Genomic DNA, 15701 nt, shown 5'->3' on the forward strand with positions numbered 1-15701 from the left:
AATAAATTTGCTAACTCTTTGTAAATTTCTTTATCTTTATTAGTAATAATAATTTACAAACTATATATATTTAAAAAAATGTAATTTATTATTTTATTATTTAATTTTGACACAAATGGTGCTTCTATCGCAAATATTTGAATTTGATTTTATAGAGGCAACGTGATAGCTTGTTTATAAATTGAAACCATGAGCTCTAATGTAATACAAATACAAGTGAGAAATCGGAATTATTTATAATTATAGATTCAAATTTAATTATAATTCAAGTATTATTTGTGTATAGATAAGAAAAATTAACATTTGTCTTTCTTTCCATAGGAGATTCATAACTGGTTGAAAATTATTTATCAAAATGAAAATATACCAACATTTGAAATTAATAACAGGACTTTAAACATTCTTGCTTCTATAATGACTCGCTATCAAGAGAAAGAAAAACATTCCCAGATAATTATGAACTATTTGAAGAATTCTGCTGCAGAATACAATATAACTGGTAAATATGTATGTATTTTTCTATCATAAGCGGGTAAAAGTGCAGTTCTGAATGAGGATTTGGGTACCACACTCTTTGAAGGTCCAAATTTCCAGATAGGCTGATTTTGGAGGTTATATCTTGTGAAGAATTACATCAGTTCCTTTGAATTTCTTACTCCTATAGGTATTATCTATAGACATGGTAAGGTCCCAACCACCTCATTCACAGCTGCATTTATACCATAAGGCAGGGGTGGCCAACAGTTTTTGCCCCCGGGTCGAGTTGGAAAGAAAACTTTTTTCACGGGCCGAACCAGAGGCTGCCCTAGGAAGATTTTGAGGTGGTGTGAGATCTCATTGTGGTGTCACCCTATAGAGACTAAATTGTAGATAGAGATTACAGATACATTTTTCACATTATCATGCTGTATCAACATTCTACACTGTACTTAGGAGATTTGTAATGGAGCGTTAACTCTAAATGCACAGTGAGTTGTTGACTTTTTTTTTTTCTTTTCTTTTAGGCATCCGAATTTTTCATCGAGCTATTCGGACTTGAGTAGCTAATATTGAAAGATTAATTGTGGGCCATGTAAATTCATTAGACGGGCCGGATCTGGCCCGTGGGCTGTATGTTGGCCATGTCTGCCATAAGGTTTGACTCTATAGATATAAATGCTTTAATCAAACTATTAAGATAAAAGCATTCTATGTATAACTTAATCAAATAAATTAATTTGACTTATGCAATACTATTTCACACTAATCTGGTTTAAATATTGCAAATGATCGGTAAGCAAAACAAAATAATGTTTGTTTTTTATAATGTATGGCAGGGGTCAGCAATGTGGCGCATATCAGACATGCCCACTAGAATTATGATTATTTTTTCAAAAATTAAACTATGCACTTTTCATCATTTTAAAAATTTTTACTGCACCTTTAGTAACAAAAAGGTTACCGACCCCCAATGTACAATACCTACCTTTGTATCATATTAATCTGGTTGCTCCACCTCTCACCACTTGTTTGTTTCCACTGTGGGTNTCCATTTTGTGTTTCTTGTTCTTCATGCACCATTTTTCACCTAGTGGTAGAAATTTAAATTAATTTTTTTTTGCATTTTCCTGTTTCCCATGGTCCATCTAACCTATATTTCATCAAAATATGTCAAAGAGAACAGACTCTATACAGCCTTCTTGATAAAGCACTGAGTTCAGCGTATTAACGCTGAACTCAGTGCTTTTTATCAAGAAGGCTATACAATTTTGGCGTGAGTTTTATTTATTTATCTATTTCTATGTAATTAAGACATTTTTACCATCTCATTACAGAAAAATTATTTGCTGAGTTCAACATTTTTGATTGCTATCTAATTATCATGTCTACACAAATAGAAATGATTACACATACGAGTAAAGAATATTACAAACTTTAGAATTACACACGTTTTTTTATCATATTTATTTAGAATAATTAACAAAACAGATGATTTTACTAAATAAAGAAGTTTATAAGAGGATCTTTTTTTCCATGCTCACACATGAAAGATGGGGCCTAACACATCCAGGACAGAACTTCCTGATGTTGCCACTCGGATTTGATTCTGAGTTTCCCAGGGCAGTAGGCCGATGCTTTAACCATTTTAACTATCTAGCATATCGAGGCACAAAGGTTGAATTTGTAAACCTTCAATTTATAAGAATGATAAAAATACCTATTATCTGTCATTAAATTATTTAAATGCTTCTATTAAAGTATGTATTATATGTAAACCATGCATTAAGATCTCGTTTTACAGGTCTACAATAAATCAGCTAGTTTTAATATTGTTCTTATTCCCTATGTACATGAGTAGCAACATAAAAACTGTGATGAGAGTGTCATGTGATGTTTAAAACTTTAATGTAAATTATCATAAAATTGAAAAGAAAACCTATTGTTAGAAACAGGTCTTTTTAATAATAACGAGAAACTCGAGAATCTTGGGTCTAGATTGATCTGAGTTACTTTTATAAAAATAGCCCAGAAAATTTAACAATTTCTGGTTATTTATTTAGTTGGTAGTATTTGCATTTATTTCATTTATATAAAACAATTCTTATTACTGATTTAGGAAAGCATCCTTACCAGAGGGAGAAATACAGATAAAATAATAATAATATTTAGCACTCATTACTTAAATATAGCACAGATTAATCACCAGTTTTCGGCACCTCTTTTTATCGGGACAGAATTACAAGAGGATGCTTAAATTCATGCAGCCGTCAAACTCATTTAGCAAATGGCCACAGACAATATTTAATACATATTGTATTTATTAGCAGTAGTTGATTGATATTTGCTATATGAATAGATAAACGAGATCGCCTCTCTGTTCTTTTTTTTAACCCTCTCTTTCCTATGGAGACTAAAAAGGCCTTTTTAGCAAGCTCATTTAAGCTTGGACAAACCCACAGTGTGATGGCCGTGTTGAGGGACGGGACCTAAAATATTCGGGTGGACCATTCCCAAAAGATTTGTCCATTTGGATTTGATTCAGTGTCCCCAGAGAGGTAAACATTTACCGTAACCACCACTCAGTTAATGTGGTATCAATTTTAGTTAATTTCTATAATACAGTAATTTATAAAAATCCGCCATTTATCTTCTTATTTTCTTTATCTTTTTACGAATCGCTTCTTAAAATGAATAAAATTTATTATAAAATGTATNGTATTATCTATAGACATGGTAAGGTCCCAACCACCTCATTCACAGCTGCATTTATACCATAAGGCAGGGGTGGCCAACAGTTTTTGCCCCCGGGTCGAGTTGGAAAGAAAACTTTTTTCACGGGCCGAACCAGAGGCTGCCCTAGGAAGATTTTGAGGTGGTGTGAGATCTCATTGTGGTGTCACCCAATAGAGACTAAATTGTAGATAGAGATTACAGATACATTTTTCACATTATCATGCTGTATCAACATTCTACACTGTACTTAGGAGATTTGTAATGGAGCGTTAACTCTAAATGCACAGTGAGTTGTTGACTTTTTTTTTTTCTTTTCTTTTAGGCATCCGAATTTTTCATCGAGCTATTCGGACTTGAGTAGCTAATATTGAAAGATTAATTGTGGGCCATGTAAATTCATTAGACGGGCCGGATCTGGCCCGTGGGCTGTATGTTGGCCATGTCTGCCATAAGGTTTGACTCTATAGATATAAATGCTTTAATCAAACTATTAAGATAAAAGCATTCTATGCATAACTTAATCAAATAAATTAATTTGACTTATGCAATACTATTTCACACTAATCTGGTTTAAATATTGCAAATGATCGGTAAGCAAAACAAAATAATGTTTGTTTTTTATAATGTATGGCAGGGGTCAGCAATGTGGCGCATATCAGACATGCCCACTAGAATTATGATTATTTTTTCAAAAATTAAACTATGCACTTTTCATCATTTTAAAAATTTTTACTGCACCTTTAGTAACAAAAAGGTTGCCGACCCCCAATGTACAATACCTACCTTCGTATCATATTAATCTGGTTGCTCCACCTCTCACCACTTGTTTGTTTCCACTGTGGGTTTGGCCAGGCCCACAATGGGAACAAACAAGTGGTTCCTCTTATTACACACAGGATGAAAAAGGTCCTCTTATTACCCACAGGATGGAAAGATACAAAATATTTACCGAGTGTTTTGAATATAATTAATTATCTAAGTATCTAGCTTATGTTATTTACTCACATTGAAACTTTCCGAAGTAATTAAGACATGGACTCTGTATGTCAATCTGAACATGTCAATGTGATAAATTTACATTATATTTTCTCCAGTATATGTCAGCTATCTCCCAGACTGATGGATATGTGCTAGAGAAGGTATGGCATGAATGAACATTTAACACATTAATGTTTGGAGAATTACATATTGAAAGATTAAGATACTGTTAAAGACTTGATGTATATGCTTTCATTTGCAACAAGGAAATTTTTTGTCATGTTGTATATTACTACATCTTGGTTTATAAGGACTTTACTATGTGCCCTGTATTTAGTTCCATTTATATCAACTCATCGTGTTTTAATAATAAGAATTTTGATTTTTGGCAGCCGAAAAACTTTCGAAAATCCTTCAACAAGTTAAAATTAACCTCCACACTCAACTACACTCAGATATTTCTGGACTAGCATTGGTTGCAAGTGTTCTTAACTTAAAAAATACATCTCTTAGCAGGTACGGAGAAGCATTTCAATAATATAAAAGCATATAAATATTATTTACATGTATAATTATATATTAAACATTTTTTGTAGTTTTATACATGAAATGGAAAGGATTTTCGAAGAGACTGCAAAAATTTCCGAGACTCGTAAAGACGAATCCAAAATTTCAGGAAAATTATCTTCCGATTCCATAGCAATGCAACAGAAGCTACAGCAGTTAGAAAGGTACAGTTAATATTTTTGAAATCTTTTCCGATAGTAACGAGTGTAAAATTGTAATTTCCGACTCAGAGAGCTTCAAGAAGCTGAGAAGTGGTGGCAAGATAATCTTCCCGAAATTCACAATAACAAGAAATATTCTTCGTTTTTAAAGTCAAAAGTCAAAGAATACGATAAAGAATTAAATCATTTAGAGGTAAATTTATATTTTCTTTGTTTGTATTTAATAAAATTATTTTTCTCGAAAAGAAAAATCTGGTAAGGAGTTACGAATAAAACTTTGTTTTTTCCCGTGACTTTTCAATATTATTTATCAAGAAAAATTGCCATTGAGATGGCCAAAGTTGTCGGAAATATCCGCTTGCACTTTGAAGAATCCAAGTCAGAACCATAAGAATTTTTTATAGCTAGTCTAATTTGATATGCCAGGCTTTATTTCTCGACACCAGGTCAACTCGATTGCAGGTTGAAACTGCATATAAGTTAAGGTTACTATGCAATATGATAATTTAGAATTATCAAAAAGGTTTAAAAAGTATGCAGATTCTTTGTTTTGTATAGANCGCACCTCCCGTCAAGGTACCCGTCCCCGTTACGTGTCTGCTTGCACAGAAGCATGTCGCAATGTGAATCTCCCCATCCAATTCTTACTTGATGACACACATTTCGTGTGTTTTATGTGAGCAGTTCTGTTCAAACAGTTGGAGTAGAGAATATTGTAAGTTACTGCTAGCAAAACAATGCAAAATATGTAATTATTTTCGGTAATCTGGACACTTTTGGTAATCCGACACCCCTTTGGTCCCATACCTGTCGGATTATCAAGGGACAACTGTATTTATATTGGGTACAATCCAGTATGCATCAGTCTCAACCACAATCGATGCACTGGTGAGCAGTTTAATAAACTTTTACTGAAATATTGCAATCTAACAAGACGGCATTTGCAGACTTATTTTGTCAAAAATAACTTATCAATAGTAAAAATGGTGATAATTATATAACTGTCATATTGCATTCATTACAACTCACCATATCCACAGCCTAACGACTTCACTAGTATAGCAACTGATGTACCGACGAAGTCAGCAGTAAAAATCTAAATGTATTTTAGTGCATTGCAGTTTGTCGATGCATACTGGAATGTATCCACCAATTAGCAAGCCTGCGCACACTAAAATTTCTTGCACATTACGTATATAAATCTAGATCCTGTATTGTTGACTAACCACATACAAAATTCACATATACTAAATACATGTTAAGGTATCTCCTTAAGCACAATTCTGATTAAAGCTGCTTTCCTTGCAGCAGAAATTTAAAAAAAAATTTCAATTTACCCTGTATTTTAATACAAAAACATTATCTTTGTCCTCGACAGCATTCGTTTTTATGTAATAAGTTATGGAATTTTATTTTTATACAGTCGACCCCCATAACACTGTTGATAATTCCGTTTTATATGAATTCCATGTTGTACGAGTCACTTAGATTTTACAAATGTGTGAACCGTTCACAGCCCGACACACGTATTTGTAAAATGTAAGTGACTCGTACAACATGGAATTCATATAAAACGGAATTATCAACAGTGTTATGGGGGTCGACTGTATAAAAATAAAATTCCATAACTTATTACATAAAAACGAATGCTGTCGAGGACAAAGATAATGTTTTTGTATTAAAATACAGGGTAAATTGAAATTTTTTTTTAAATTTCTGCTGCAAGGAAAGCAGCTTTAATCAGAATTGTGCTTAAGGAGATACCTTAACATGTATTTAGTATATGTGAATTTTGTATGTGGTTAGTCAACAATACAGGATCTAGATTTATATACGTAATGTGCAAGAAATTTTAGTGTGCGCAGGCTTGCTAATTGGTGGATACATTCCAGTATGCATCGACAAACTGCAATGCACTAAAATACATTTAGATTTTTACTGCTGACTTCGTCGGTACATCAGTTGCTATACTAGTGAAGTCGTTAGGCTGTGGATATGGTGAGTTGTAATGAATGCAATATGACAGTTATATAATTATCACCATTTTTACTATTGATAAGTTATTTTTGACAAAATAAGTCTGCAAATGCCGTCTTGTTAGATTGCAATATTTCAGTAAAAGTTTATTAAACTGCTCACCAGTGCATCGATTGTGGTTGAGACTGATGCATACTGGATTGTACCCAATATAAATACAGTTGTCCCTTGATAATCCGACAGGTATGGGACCAAAGGGGTGTCGGATTACCAAAAGTGTCCAGATTACCGAAAATAATTACATATTTTGCATTGTTTTGCTAGCAGTAACTTACAATATTCTCTACTCCAACTGTTTGAACAGAACTGCTCACATAAAACACACGAAATGTGTGTCATCAAGTAAGAATTGGATGGGGAGATTCACATTGCGACATGCTTCTGTGCAAGCAGACACGTAACGGGGACGGGTACCTTGATGGGAGGTGTGTTGGACTACTGAGCATGTCGGATTAAAAAACGTCGGACTATCAAGGGACAACTGTAGTGTAAATTTTGAATTCATTGCCTCTTGATATTCTGTTTGGCTGCACAATCTGATCATATCTAGAACCACTGTCGAGTCAAAGTGATGTTGACAACTTACATATTTTACTTCAGATTAACTGCATAATTTCTGTGATAAAAATGTTTGTTTGCATTCAATAAGTTTTGAATAGTATCTTAAATCCCTCAATATGGACTCTGTGTGTCAATCTGAACATGTCAATGTGATAAATTTACATTATATTTTCTCCAGTATATGTCAGCTATCTCCCAGACTGATGGATATGTGCTAGAGAAGGTATGGCATGAATGAACATTTAACACATTAATGTTTGGAGAATTACATATTGAAAGATTAAGATACTGTTAAAGACTTGATGTATATGCTTTCATTTGCAACAAGGAAATTTTTTGTCATGTTGTATATTACTACATCTTGGTTTATAAGGACTTTACTATGTGCCCTGTATTTAGTTCCATTTATATCAACTCATCGTGTTTTAATAATAAGAATTTTGATTTTTTGGCAGCCGAAAAACTTTCGAAAATCCTTCAACAAGTTAAAATTAACCTCCACACTCAACTACACTCAGATATTTCTGGACTAGCATTGGTTGCAAGTGTTCTTAACTTAAAAAATACATCTCTTAGCAGGTACGGAGAAGCATTTCAATAATATAAAAGCATATAAATATTATTTACATGTATAATTATATATTAAACATTTTTTGTAGTTTTATACATGAAATGGAAAGGATTTTCGAAGAGACTGCAAAAATTTCCGAGACTCGTAAAGACGAATCCAAAATTTCAGGAAAATTATCTTCCGATTCCATAGCAATGCAACAGAAGCTACAGCAGTTAGAAAGGTACAGTTAATATTTTTGAAATCTTTTCCGATAGTAACGAGTGTAAAATTGTAATTTCCGACTCAGAGAGCTTCAAGAAGCTGAGAAGTGGTGGCAAGATAATCTTCCCGAAATTCACAATAACAAGAAATATTCTTCGTTTTTAAAGTCAAAAGTCAAAGAATACGATAAAGAATTAAAACATTTAGAGGTAAATTTATATTATCTTTGTTTGTATTTAATAAAATGTTTACTTCTTTTTTGATGTGTCACTAAAATACTAACTTCCTTCAGAATTTTTCTGGAGTGGTCTGTCTAGGATATGTTGGATCTCATTTCCTGTTTTCCAGCTGCTCTATTGTGAGTGTGGTTAAACTCGCAATAGGCTTAATAAAGGCAACTAATGCGCCCAATATGGAAAGAGACCGAAAAATATTCGGAAAATGTTAAAATTTAAAGTATACATATGCACGCACACATGCAGATATTTAATTAAAAACTCCAGCATATTTTTGACCAACAAATTTTTATTTCTGTTTAGATGAATTAGAAAGCTGCCAATTTCTATCTTCTGTTATAAAGCAAACTTTCTCATATGATTTATAAAGCTGCTACTAGAAATAACATTTCAGATCTTTTACCAAAAAAAAATCAAGATTTATTTTCTCAAAAAGAAAAATCTGGTAAGGAGTTACGAATAAAACTTTGTTTTTTCCCGTGACTTTTCAATATTATTTATCAAGAAAAATTGCCATTGAGATGGCCAAAGTTGTCGGAAATATCCGCTTGCACTTTGAAGAATCCAAGTCAGAACCATAAGAATTTTTTATAGCTAGTCTAATTTGATATGCCAGGCTTTATTTCTCGACACCAGGTCAACTCGATTGCAGGTTGAAACTGCATATAAGTTAAGGTTACTATGCAATATGATAATTTAGAATTATCAAAAAGGTTTAAAAAGTATGCAGATTCTTTGTTTTGTATAGAATTTTCTATAGATAAGGCAATTTGATCATTTACCAAAACTATCTGAAAACAAACTAAAAATTATTAATCACTAGTAATTAAAATATTAAATGTTTTAATTACTATATATCAACCAATGGCCCAATAGTAGAGTGGTTCAACACCATACCACTCGACCTGGGATTGAATTTGGATGGGTCGAAAAATCCAGGAATATTTTGGGGTGGCCCTCCAGACATGTCAGGCTTCGTCCCTCACCACTCAGTAACTCATTGGTTAAATTCATAATGGGGTTGTTAAAAAAAATACCACAGGAATGGGAAACAATGTCCTGCTGTTCTCCATTTATTTGCGTCTACTGGCCGACTCTGTTGTGAATCAGGATCACATGTAACGGATGTAATGCAACTAGCTAGATACCTTGCCATGCGCCAGTTTATTATTTGCATCTTTTAATCAATCTTAATTAATATAAAAATGCAGGGGAAAAAATATACAAAAATATTTGTTGTACTAGTTCCATAATTATAGTTAGATATTTTGGAATGTTAATCACGGAAATGAATGTAAACTATATATTTTACTTTAATGCATTCTATTAATTTCTGTTATTTCTTAAAATAAACAAAAATTCTGTTTGCATACTCGAAAGTAATTTTTCAAGCATGTTTCTTTCTTTCTTTTTCTTTTCTTTTTTTTGTATATCTTTATCTTAAAAATAAAGAGAAATGTAATTAAATTTGGAATTTAAATATATTTATATAAAAGTTTTTAAATTTTAATTCCATCTCTCTTACTATGTTTCATTACTTACAATGTTATTAATTTCATTCTCTTTTTTCTTGTTTTTTTAATTACAATACTGCTAAACAATTAAATTTTCTTCTGCAAAAAATTGTTTACAGTAATTAAACATGTTTTGTTTAGTTTGTAAATGGAATTAATATGTATTATTTTTAATCCCCGAGTGAATCTTTATTATTATTAACTTTTATTTATCAATATGTTTTAAAATGTTTTCAAAGTAATTAGGAACAGTTTTGTTTCTTTCTTTTCTTTTATTTTCACTTCTTCCTCTTTCTCCTCCTCCTCTTCTTCCTCTTTCTCCTCCTCTTTCTTCTTCCTTTTTCTCCTCCTCCACCTCTTTCTCTACTTCCTCTTTCTCCTCCTCTTTCTTCTTCCTCTTTCTCCTCCTCCTCCTCCTCTTCTTCCTCTTTCTTCTCCTCCTCCCCTCTTCCTTTTTCTCCTCCTCCATCTCTTCCTCTTTCTTCTCCTCCACCTCTTTCTCTTCCTCCTCTTCTTCCTCTTTCTCCTCCTCCTCTTTCTCTTCGTCCTCCCATCTTCTCTGTTTTTTTTTTTTTTTTACTCCTTCTCTATTACTGTCTGATATCAATATATAAAGTTGGACTAGAGTATCATATATACTTTCCTCAAAATTTAAATGTAAACTTTAATAAAAATTATTTACGGAATGTTATATGAATCTTTTAGTAAACATTTAAAAAACTTCTCGATATTAAAGTCGACTTACAAGCTTCCCGTATTAATACTTTATGAGGTTTATAGCTTAAATTATTTTTAGAATCTTGTAGACAATTGATTTTTTTAGTAATACAATAACACTTTATAATGATTATAAGGGCAATAGGCAGTACACGATGTGAGTGAACGATGCTTTAATATTGAATATATATTTAAATTTGAAATTTAATTTTCTCTTCTTGAAAGTAGTATAAAAAATTTAATCTATTATAATAAATTTTTGAATAACGTTCTCTTGAAATGTTTAAAAGAAATTTTTTAAACAAAAAGAATATATTATTCATAAATAAACAGCTTGTAAAACTGGACGTAGCTCAGAAATAAATATATCAACACCAAAAATCCAGCAACGGAAACAGTTTAATAGGCAAACAAATGTTCTCGACCATCTTAGATGGTCCTTGTTGGGTTCTAACCTGCAACATTCAAGTCCAGATTGTAATTAGAACAGACTTTTAAATACAGAATAAAAAAAATATATGAAAAAGACTTTGGAATGGCATTCCATTAAGAAATCCAATTTTTAAACAGTTCAGTAAATTTGAATTACAATCTTCCTTTTTTTGAACCATATCAATTTTTGCAAGCTGTTTATATATATATTTACATGGCTTTACTGACCAAAGCCTAAAGTAAGATAGTAAACCGCAATGCATTATTAATAAAATGTGTTTCAATGTTCACCGAGTTTATCAGTGAGCAACTGATACACTCATTGGGCTGTAGATATGGTAAGCTCTGATGAAAGAGTATGGCTTGTTACGTTATTAACACCAGTTTTACTATTCATCTTACTTATAATAAGAATAATGAGCCTATCTCTAGCACTAAGCAATAGACAGAAATGTTATTTGGTGTGAATAAAAAAAGTATTGACTATTATAAAGTCCATTATATCTACACATGAAATACGTGAAATATAACGAAAAAGTATTAAAAATTTATGATAATTCAATTTGTATGTGCTCTTGACACTGGGGGCCCAGGGATTAAACCGTATTAGTCTCTATGTAGATCCTCTCCTGTATACAATACATGTATGCTGACTGGGTACTGCAAGCTTTCGATATAATCCGGCCATGTTAAATGCTTTGAATGATGTTGTGCGTGCGCACTTGTCTGCTGCGGCAAACCTCCACACGAGCAAGCAATCAAGTTCCTGCAAGCATTGCACTGACTTAAAACGGACAGCTGCTAGTTGCCAATGATAAAAGAGTTTAGAATAAATTATTATTGGCATATTTGTTCTCATTTAAAAATTATATTGACAGTCAAAAGTTTCTCTTAAGCATGCAGTGCATGCTAAGCAAGCCCAGAGAATTTGCCCTTGGTATTAACCCAAAGTTAAGTCTGCTACTGCCAATATAGTGCCATTTGCTTCTGCCATCTTGGTGGGTTGCCAGATGTTCCAGCAATAGCTTTTTAAACCATTCGCCAATGCATCGGTTGTGGCAGAGACTGACACATGCTGGAATGTACCCATTTTGTTTTGCTGCCATTGTTTTCCTGTTGAAGTTATAAGCTTTTGTTTGACAGTTGTGTAATATTTCACACATGTATATTTTGTTGGCACATTTGACTAAGAATTAAGAATGTTTTTCTTTATTGTGAGTATTGTACTTAAAAGAATATCACTGTTCAGAGGACTATTGAAAGCTTGATATGGGATCCAGAAGTAGAATGGGCTCTCTTAGTTCCTTAGCTGACTTTTTTGCCATTTTTGAACAAATGAAATACATAGAGAATGTTTCTTTATTAATAAATAGCAGTCTTAAAGATTTTATTTTTAGTTAGTGAAAGTAACATATATTTATAGAGGTAGGAACCATTATGGCCACTTAAAACACTGCAAAAGCTGGAAAATAATGTAATCACTCACAGACACATTCCGTACCGGTTTCAGCAGGTACAGTACATTTATTAGGAAAAATTAACATGTTGGAACCAGTATGGAAAGTGTCTGTGAATGACCACTACAGCACCTCCTAAGTTTCCTCTGGCTTCGTAGTAAAATGCCTAGCTTCCCCTCTCAATGGCCGTGACCATACCTACAAAAGGATAAAAGCACTAACAAGGGAACTGTCGGAGTGTCTTCTAATAAATTTTAATAAAATTTAGTTAATAATTACGTTAAAAGTATACAAACTCTATTTTAAATCTGTAGCATTCACTAAAAGTGTTGATCAGAGTTATTAACAATCAAATGTTGCACTACTTTATAGTAGTTGAACACTATTATGCAAATTTTTAGAAGTGAAAGGGTCGCGGAGAAAGATGGCAATATTACATTTAGAATAAATTCTGGAATTTTCAAAAATGGTTGAAGAATTAATAAAATTTTGTATACTTTTAACATAATTATTAACTAAATTTGATTAATTCTTCTCCCATTTTTGAAAATTCCATTATTTATTCTTAAATGTAATATCGCAGTCTTCCTCCGCGACCCTTTCACTTCTAAAAATTTGTGTAATTGTGTTAAACTACTATAAAGTAGTGCAACATTTGATTGCTAATAACTCTGATCAACACTTTTAGTGAATGCTACAAATTTAAAATAGAGTTTGCATACTTTTAACGTAATTATTAACTAAATATTATTAAAATTTATGAGAAGACACTCCAACAGTTTCCTTGTAAGAGGGTGTCCCTATTTCTATTTAAGCAAGCTCATAATGGGACAGACCACCTCATGAAAAATCCATGGGATGTTTGTTCTGATCAGATTCAATCCCAAGTCCTGCAGAACATCAGGCTGCCACCCTAACTGATTAGATTAAGAAATAAGAAAGGGTAAAATTATTGAGTTTCTGATCAACATATGAAGTTTCTTTTTAAATAGATCTTTTCTTCTTTATAAATATTCCAGATAACTTTTTGTATGTAACGAAAGTGACAGTGCTTCAAATATTTTAAAATTAAAACAGACAGACAGTCATGTCTGCAATATACTTTCAGTTTTCAGTAACGGTATATTTTATTATTGTGATTTCCTGTTGAAGTTTACGGCATAACAAATTGTGTGTTGTTATAGTTTGGATAACATTCAAAGTCATAGGAAATCAAATTCTTCATACTGTAACTGTACAAAATTGAATTTTATTGAAATCAAACTGATAGAATCTCATTTTGTTCCTCCTCTAAAACTCAAAACAAAGTTTATACAATAAACGATAATAGCGAAATATTCTTTCGTCTCTTTGATTTGATTTAACGTTCGGTCATCACGTTATATCTTTTTCTGGGTTATTTTATTTCGCTTTTGTTATGAAATTTATCATATCTTGTATTGAAGCAAACATGTTTTGCCATTTTGGAATTAAAAAGAAACTGTTTTTGCTTATCGGTAAATAAATTTTCTTACAGAAATATCTACAGAAGATGCAGATTGATCCAAATATTTATCACAGTACTCTTGTCAAGAAGTCTGAGGTAATGTTAAAGATATTTTAAATACGGGGTGTCCGAAAAGTTACTGCGCGGTGAGAAATTTGTAATGACATTAAAGATATGAGACCTGCAAATTGTGCGCGATCCAGTATAGTCAATTGATCAACTAGTATCAAATGGACGACTTGTAGGTCTCATATGTTTAATGTCATTATAAATTTCCCTCTGCACAATAACTTTTTAGACACCCTATACAATAAGGTTAAAATATTGTTCAATTGATAATAAATATCAATTACAGTCGATAAAAGAAATGAAGGAGAAATTGAATACCGTTCAGATGAAGCTGCAATGCATGGCCAATCTTCCGGCAGTAAGTATAATTTTAAAGGGTGCTCAAAATTACCTACTAAGTTGTTGTACCTAAATAATACGATCGACAAAGTTTGCCACGATGTATTAATCTTCCTGATATTTGAACATTCGCTCAACAATGTGTTTGCTGTCAAACTTCAATGATTTTTGCATCACGGAAAGCACCATAAAATAGAATTGACTGACCTGTTTATGCTCCTGATTTGGATTCTTCATGTTTATATCCATGGTCAGTACACTTTATTCTTGAAATACTTAGAGCTTATTTATACTTTCAACATCTAATGAGTGAGTGAATTAAAATTTAAGTTAATGCTTGGTCACTGAATCGACCCAGTGATTGAGCGTAGCCTACTACCGCACCATCTTTATAACTGTGTAATGACGTGTAAGCTATTTGCTTGTTTGCTCACTTGTGAATATAAAATACATTGATGCTCTGATGCTAATTTTCCAGTTTAATATTCGTTCTCTCACTTGCTAGACACTGGAAATATAAATAAGTTCTTAGACTTTTGGAGAAGAAGTTATCCGAGTAGTACGAATGTTGAAGTTGAGAGCAAATACATTGATTCTGAAAGAAGTTTAAGATTTGTCACACTCACCATTAAACTTGGTAGGTGTATTTTGGGCCACCCTGTAAATGTTATCTTAATCATTTTTTAATCTAAACAACGGTTTGTATCAGAACGAAGACTTGGCGAGAGTAAAAATTGCTGAAGCAGAAATGGAACTGGAAAAACTCGAGAGAGAATTCTCGTCAAGAGTGGAAAGCATCATCCCAAAATTGCATCCCGTCATTTAAATTAATAAAAAAACAAACACCGGAGACAGTAACTGGAAAGCTGTAAAGATCTTTATTTTATGACACATTTTGCTATAATTCAAAGTTCACAAATAAATAATTATAAAATTTAAACTATTTTATAATATTTAAAATTTGTTTCCCTTTTTTTTTCCTCTCTCTCTTCTTTATATTTTATACATAACTAGAAATCAGCATTTTACACAGAACAATCAAATGCCACTCGTGAAATCAATCGACTTCTCGACAATCTAGAAACGTGATGTAACGTAAAAACAATATGACATTTATATAAAAATAAATAAATGAATTAAAAAATGTACAATAGGCAAC

General features: G+C 32.2%; 1 protein-coding gene across 1 annotated transcript; it reads left to right on the forward strand.

Annotated features, from left to right (window-relative positions):
- Positions 1–127: 127 nt before the first annotated feature.
- LOC111626839 (HAUS augmin-like complex subunit 1) lies at positions 128–15469 on the forward strand. Its single transcript, XM_023370356.1, has 8 exons — positions 128–216; positions 322–499; positions 4584–4707; positions 4788–4922; positions 4989–5112; positions 14165–14230; positions 14490–14561; positions 15252–15469. Exons 1-8 carry the CDS (start codon positions 190–192, stop codon positions 15366–15368), a joined length of 843 nt encoding a protein of 280 aa, XP_023226124.1. The 5' UTR covers positions 128–189; the 3' UTR covers positions 15369–15469.
- Positions 15470–15701: the final 232 nt, after the last annotated feature.

Source organism: Centruroides sculpturatus, unplaced genomic scaffold (assembly GCF_000671375.1).
Source record: "Centruroides sculpturatus isolate CEXI.00-Female unplaced genomic scaffold, Cexi_2.0 scaffold547, whole genome shotgun sequence".
Classification (NCBI taxonomy): Eukaryota; Metazoa; Arthropoda; class Arachnida; order Scorpiones; family Buthidae; genus Centruroides; species Centruroides sculpturatus.

Excerpts from the sequence above, each read along its gene's own strand:
- LOC111626839 (XM_023370356.1), top strand. The coding sequence starts at position 190 with ATGAGCTCTAATGTAATACAAATACAA. Across the intron at positions 217-321 it reads CTAATGTAATACAAATACAA|GAGATTCATAACTGGTTGAA; the intron begins GTGAGAAATCGG and ends TTCTTTCCATAG. Across the intron at positions 5,113-14,164 it reads AAGAATTAAATCATTTAGAG|AAATATCTACAGAAGATGCA; the intron begins GTAAATTTATAT and ends ATTTTCTTACAG.